We start from the raw sequence: 7,464 nt of genomic DNA, 5'->3' as shown, positions 1-7,464 counted from the left end.
TTTTACTTTCAACTTTCAATGCCTAGCCCCAACTTCTCAAACCCTAACCCCTATTGTTCTCAAAAACCCCACCTTCCCCAGAAATCCACTTCTCAAGCCATGCCTGTTATTAACTCCTATTTTTCTCTGAATCCCCGACTTTCAGCAGGCTGTCAATTTTTGTTGCTCAGAACATGTTTTTTTTTTATAACTAAACCAATTATTGACTGTATCTTTTAGTACCATGTTAGTTGCCACAAAGATTACTTCGACACTTAACTAAAGACGAGTATTACTGGGTAGCCCCGTACCCGGCTTGGGCCGAATATCTGGCCGGGTACCCATGCATCCCTAATAATATTGTTTTTCTGTATCTTATTGGTGAAAACACAGAATATATGAAAACAAATTTTGTCCACTTTATTCCTCAAGTTTTATATATTATATTAGTTTTTAGTTTTCTGAACAAGGCAGTTTGTACTGTCAGCAAAAAAAAAAAGTATTATGATGAAAAGAAGTCAGAAACAAAATCTAATAATTGCTTGGTGATGGAAAAGAGATCTACATGAAGTATAAAATTTGTTTTTAAACATCCTTCCCAAATATTAGCCCTCTCAAATTTATGACTAATAGTGACTGACAAAATGGGTTTTGTTTTTTTATGTACTTTCAGGATAGTTTCTTAGTTACTGTAAGACTGAAGTGGGAAGTAAAATGAATGATTATCAATGATTAATTAATTTATGGATTCTTAGACAAGTAACCAAAAATTCAATGGCATAGAATAACATAATAAAATACAACTACTTTTAAGCCTACATACTTTAAGTAAATCACAAGACAAGAGACCTAGAAGGGAGAACTTCTTGGTTTGAAGACTGATAATTCTATGTCAGACAGTTTTGGATGTAGAATGTAGCATTAGTATTTGAGGAATGATCATATCAGTCAGAAAACATATATATATATATATCTTATTTGAAATAATATTTTTGCTACTTTATTTTCACAAAAAGCATTTTCACTGTTTTACACAATTGCTGGTAAATCAAGAGGAAAGTTTGTGTAAAGTGACATTCAGGCTTAATACACATGTTGTGGGCAAGAGTAAATAACGAGTTTTGTACAAAATATTTTTGATCTGAAGAGGAGGGATATATTGTTTTATTTTTACCAGAAACTCCTCCTCTTGTATATGAAGGCCTCAAGAAGATGGGATATGACAGTTTCAGGCCTGGACAAGAGAAAGCCATTATGAGAATCTTGTGTGGTAAGTTGATGGATCAGATGTCATGTACCTAAACATGTAATAGCTTGTTCTGTTTATTATATCCTACAGTTACAGTTATTTATTAACCATGCAATTAATAGATTAAATTGTTGGCTGTATTTTACAGATGTTGATAATCCTCTTGCTACAGGTAGGTCAAAGTGGTCATGTCACAACCTTTTACAGGGTTGCGTTCAAAATTTAATTAAACTACTTTATTAACATTATACATGAATACATGTGGCATCATAACAAAGCTGGTCAATCAAATTTTAATATCATATAAGTTTTAAGTTCTTAAATTTGTAATTTCTTAATTTTCAATCTTCCCTAGTATGAGAATCATGACAATTGTTCTTTAGTTCTTCACTTTAATTTATTTACCATCCCTCTCTGAAGTAGGGAACATAACATAAATATGATATAGATATTGTTAAAGCAAATTCTGATTTTCATAGCCTTCAACTTTTTGTTTGCAAATTCATAATCTAGAAAATCAGACCCATTTTCCATGCCCACCTGTCACAAATTGCCAATAATTCTTTCTGACATTTTATACAATATCATTTATAACCAATAGAAAGGCAAAGTTATAATCCATCAAATGACGTATAATGCTATATTGTTTTCAGTATGTAACATTGTCAGTTTTGTCTTCAGTTTGAAAGTTTATATCGTGGTGTTTAGATCGAGCAGCAAAGGGAATTAGTTTAAGCCCTTCATGTCCTAGTTAGAAAGCCAGTTAAATTTCAATAGTTAAAGTACATTGTCTGCTTTGTGTGTGTTGTTATTCTGTGTTCTTAGGTGCATTATTTAACTAAATAAAAATTATTTAGTGTACTAGTACCATCATTAATAAAAAAAAAAAGAAGTAGTTTTAAATTCCATTGCAACTGACTGCAAAAACAAAACAAGAGGTCAAAGGTGAGTACTATATTTCTTGGTTTTCATGTATGTTCTTTATTTATGGTTGTAAAAGTAATTCAGATGTAAAAATTAGAAACTTAATAGGTTAGATTAGGTAAGGTAATGAAAAACAATAATAATAAAAATTCATCATGAGGTATGATCCTGTGCAGCTCATGTGCTACATCATTCAATACAGTAATGTGAGCTACACATTTGCCAAGTGATTTAGAACTTGCATGGTGGTATTATTAGTTAGATACGGTTTGAATGGTAATAAAATTAAGTGTAAACAGATGTAGTCTGCTACGAGCCTTACGCTATTTATGATAAATAGTTCTTGCTTTCTGTTATAATATGCGGTCATTTTAGAGGGGGAAAAAAAAGATAATTTAGATTTATTTTATATTTCTTTATGGTGGTTACAAAGGCAAACAAATTGACCAAGTCCATATAAAGTTAGGGTAGAGAAAATAACAGATAAAGATTTACTGAAAGAAAAAGGTTTGATATTTATTTAAGAATTTTAATGAAATTTAAATTTTTAAGATGAAGAAAAGTACTTTTTATCTTAACATAAAAATCACTTTCACTCGGCGCATTCAACACTCTTTTTTTCCTTATATTCACAAACAAACCTTTAATAAAAATACTTAATTAAAAATCTGATTTTTTTGTATACATAAAACTTGTAATGTTTACTGAGAGCTTGCCAAATCTCATGAAGATACACAAACCGATCGACTTACCCTACATGGAAAGAGTTAAAGAAAAAGGATATTTCTCCATATATATTCATTGATTTATTTATGTACGCTTCTTGCTCCATTACTGAAGACTAAGTAAAAGTGTTACAGAATTATCTCCTAGTAAAAATACTAATACAGCCAAAGAGATACCTAACAATTTAAAAAATTACATAAGAAATTATTTCATGAGCCAAATAGATTCAAAGAGAATCAAATCAAATTCGTGGCAGGAGTTTAGGTTTAGAAAATCTTTCAAGCCTCGAAAAAGATTTTGGGGCATGAAAAACAACCTGGGGTGGTGAGAAACTTTTGCTTCTCTTCACTCTGCACGGTGAAAAGATTAATACCAAACGAATTTTGATAGAGCCACTGGGCACATAGAAAATTGGATTTTTGAAAAATGTGCCGAATATTCTACCTGACTTGTGCCCGAGATGTGAAAGTGAAAAAGAAACAATTGATTAATACATGTATGCTAAACACTCCTTAATATAATTGAATGGAAAGATGTATGTTTGCCATGTAGAAGGTGTGGCTGCCAGGATGAGAAAGGTGCTTGTTTGGCCGTTTCTGCTGTGAACTTTGTTTGTAGTATTTTTGACCTAGAGTATTAATGCGACCCTTAATGAGAGGTAGGTCAGTGAAGTTGTTAACATAAATTTGTGGGGTGTATTTTTGGAGGCAGAATGCTGTTTTGATAGCAGTGAGCTATTGCTGTTGGATCTTTCTGTATATTATGTTGGGCATATTACATGTAATGGGGCATCCATATTCATATAGAAGTGTGATGTAGGCTTTGTAAATTTTAATGATTGGGTGGCTGTTACAGAATTTGTTCATACCCCCAATCTGGCAGATGAATTTCAGTTAATGCTTTTTATCTTGAGAATACTATTGTAGTGAATGGTCCATGGTAGGCGTGAGTTTACCATGATTCCTAAAAATTTGGCAGCTGTTTTAAAGGTGATGGGGGTGTTGTATAATGTAAGTTTGATTTGTATAATTTTTTGTATTGTCTTCCTATTTTCCTTTGAAATGCTACTGCCAGTGTCTTGATTGGATTGAGAAGTACTCTCCATTTCTTACACCATTTAATAAATTTATTTAATACATCCTGGACTCTGGACGCGGCAGTGAGTGGATCTTGTGATGTGCTCCAGACACCAATAGCATATTGAGAGATAAGGGTGTATATTAGCTGTGGGAGCAGTATGTCATTTATGAATGGAATGTAGAGTAGTGGGCTGAGGACAGAGCTCTGGTGGACTCTTGCTTTTAGTGGGAATGTGTTGGACACACTGTTATTGATTTAAATTTTAGCAATTCAATTAGTGATAATGCTAGAGAGCTATCTGGTGATGGGAATAGGGATCTTGTTTTTAGTTAACTTATACTTTAGGGCATTATACCCAACAGTATCGAATGCTTGCTTTACATCTAAAAGGGTTGCGACTGTGGAGTGATTGCAGTTAAACCCTTGGTGTATAGATTCGACTAATCTTACTAGGTGATCAGTTGTTTGTCTGCATTTTCTGCTCGCATTTTGGTTATTGTTGTGGCTGTTATTCCTTTCTAAGTAACGTAGCAGTCTGTTGGATACGACTTTTTCCATAATTTACCTAATACGTTTAGAAGGCTTATAGGTCTATAGCTGTTTGGTAGGCTGGGATCTGTGTTTTTTTTTAGGATAACGTTTATAATCTTGGACTTCCAAGTTGATGAATAATATCCAGGAAATATCCAGTTTGCCCCTGAAGAAAGGTCCACCTTTCGAAAGTGCTCCGGTTATAGGGTTTTTATTCATTTCAGAAAATAAAGATATATTGTATACGGAGGCTAAATGTTTTGTATGTTATCAGAAAAGTTTTTGTTGAATGTGTTGTTGCTCCCATTTTCACATGAAGCTGTGGGTTTGAGTGTTTTAAGGATGATTTTTATTTCTTTGAGAGAGATAGAGCATGTGTAATAGTCTTGGTGTTCGTATAACTGGGATAGATCTACTGGGAATGATGGGTTAAAAGTAGTGTGATTGATGTTAATTTGATTATTGATAGTGTTAAAGTGTTGGCTATTAAAATTAGAGTGGTTTGGTTTGGTGAAAGTGTCAGTATAGAAATATGCGAACAGGTTGGCTTTTTCGTCATCAGTGTGTGCTACAGAATTATTGTAAGTTATGTTAGTGTTTATATTGTTTGTAGTGTTGTTGCAGACCTTTTTAAACTTACACCAGAAAAGTGCTGGGTTAGATTTGTAAAAATTGGTCTACTTAATCAGGTATCATTAAATACAACAAAAGTATCATCAACATATCTTTGATAATATAACAACTCAAACCTTGACAGACAATTCACCAACCATTGCAATTCCATAAGTTTGATCATAAAATCGGTAGAATGTAGTGCTTAGGAATCTCATTTTCTGTGTGATAGAAACACGCGAACTTATTTGTCTTCCTTGTGGTATACAAGATAAGTTGTTAGTTGTAAAGTTTCTTCTAAAGGAATATTTGTGTACAAAGGTTCTACATGAAACCTTGCACAATAAACATTGTCATCAAACATTAAGTTTTCATTGGAAAATTATTTGCAACTGTCTTTAATAGTAAATTAATTATGTGTATCTTGCTTCAAAAACTTTACCAAAAAAAACAAAACAATAGCCAATACATGATTATATGTATTTAATAAACTGCAGATTTGATGGAATATTCTTTCTTACATCCTATAGGAATACCAAATGAAACACTAGGGTTTTTATGTGATGGCCTAACCTTTAAATATGCTTGCTAATTTTAAATTTGTCTACTTATTTAAAATTCATATAAAATAATTTTGCTATTTTATTTCTCTCATTTTGCAGATTCTTTTTTCAGCTTTACAAACTTTGTATGATCATTAAAAATGTTTTTAAACTTATAAATATAATTATTTTATTTGAAACAGTTACAGCATAATATCTAGTTGCGATATAAACGTATAGCCATTTTTACTAAGATTATATGGTTTAAACTCAAAGTTACAATCTTTAAACGATGATAAAGATATTCTATTTTCTATGTCCACATGCTATCAAAGGCTTCATTACTGCCAGATCATATTTCCTCTTAAGAAACTTGTAATAACTATTCAAAAGGCAACAAATAATTTTCAAACTTCAATTACAAACTTTAGAGTATGAAGTAATGGTTTCTTTTCTGTCTTATTCAAAAGGTACTGTCAAATTAAATGAGATCTGTGATTAAAGAAAGTATTATTTATCTGACCTTGTGTTAGGTGTTCCAATTTATTCAGTCGTTTTAGTCTAATTTTAATTAACATTTTATTAACCTGTGTATAACGTTTATGAGGTTTTAGCCTTACACACCCAAGAAAATAAATTTTACATAATCTGAAATGAATTCAAGATCATGGGTAATGAGAGAAATATTAAATAAAAAACAAAGGACAAATAAATGTGATTTTCCTTCAGGCATTAACCTGAAAAATGGACAGTTTCTATTGAATATTGTTTGGAATTAACAAAAGGAAATTATATTTAAAGTGTTATCAAAATTGAAAATTATTATACATTCTGTAGAATTGAATATGTTGTGTAATACGAATAAATTTATTCAAATTGTGACTTAAAAAAAGTTTACTATTATTAGCTTGCTATTTAATAATACTCATTTTGTACATTACTTCTCTAAATCTAATTCACTAATAAATTAATTGTTTATCTAGTTATTATATCTCCATTAGATGACAAAGGTTGTTATGTTGTTAGGCAGTATTGTGATGTCTGTACTTCTTTACTCCTAATTTTATTTTTGTATTGTTCAATGAAGTTTAAAAAGCTTCCCATGCACTTTGTAATTATATAGTTTATACTTTTGTTTATATATTTCCAATACTGTATAAATATACATCATAAAAAAACTCGTTTTGACTCAGAACTGGGGGTCTCCTTAACTTCCAAGACTACATTTTATGACCTTACAAATTTTAATGGTGGTGGAATGCATCAGACTGAATCTCAGTGTGAGAATTATGACATCTATTTTTTAAAAAATTTATTCAAGTGAAAATCAAGAAATTTATGATAAATTATGAAAACCCTTATACACGTGTTAGCTTTAGCTTTACGTATTGTGCTTGTTAATTGGAACATCTGCCCCTTTATTCTCCTGAAGAAGAATAGTCAACTATTCGAAAGTGCTCAGGTTTTGGGTCTTATTTTAAGTCTATTATACTTTATATGTGATCCTTTGTGCTAACTCTTTTATCAAAATTGACAAAGATATCAGTGTTCAACTTTTTTTTTATATAAGTTTGCTTGCAGTGTATAAATTTCAATAATTGAACAAAAAATTAAAAAGGTATGTCAAAAATTTAATAATCTTGAAACATGCAGCAAACAACAATAGTTATCATTCACTTCATCGTTGATACTACAAAAAGCGATCAACAGTAGAGTTATGGTAGCAAAATGTCCAAAATCTTTGGGACAGACTATAAACCTTCTGTAAATTTTGAGGACCATAAGTGTGTGTATATATGTATGTGTGTGTGTGTGTGTGTG

At 31.2% G+C, this 7,464-nt stretch overlaps 1 protein-coding gene across 1 annotated transcript in view; it reads left to right on the top strand.

Annotated features, from left to right (window-relative positions):
- Nucleotides 1–7,464, top strand: part of LOC106460792 (ATP-dependent DNA helicase Q4-like) — a 69,235-nt gene that overhangs the window by 33,023 nt on the left and 28,748 nt on the right. Inside the window, exon 9 of the mRNA XM_022387583.1 lies at nucleotides 1,157–1,249. Within this exon, the coding sequence (XP_022243291.1) occupies nucleotides 1,157–1,249 (93 nt within the window). The remainder of the gene's footprint in view (nucleotides 1–1,156; nucleotides 1,250–7,464) is intronic.

Source organism: Limulus polyphemus, unplaced genomic scaffold, assembly GCF_000517525.1.
Source record: "Limulus polyphemus unplaced genomic scaffold, Limulus_polyphemus-2.1.2 Scaffold837, whole genome shotgun sequence".
NCBI classification, from domain to species: domain Eukaryota; kingdom Metazoa; phylum Arthropoda; class Merostomata; order Xiphosura; family Limulidae; genus Limulus; species Limulus polyphemus.
Note: the sequence above shows the minus strand (reverse complement) of the source record. Positions and strands in the feature narration are given on the sequence as shown.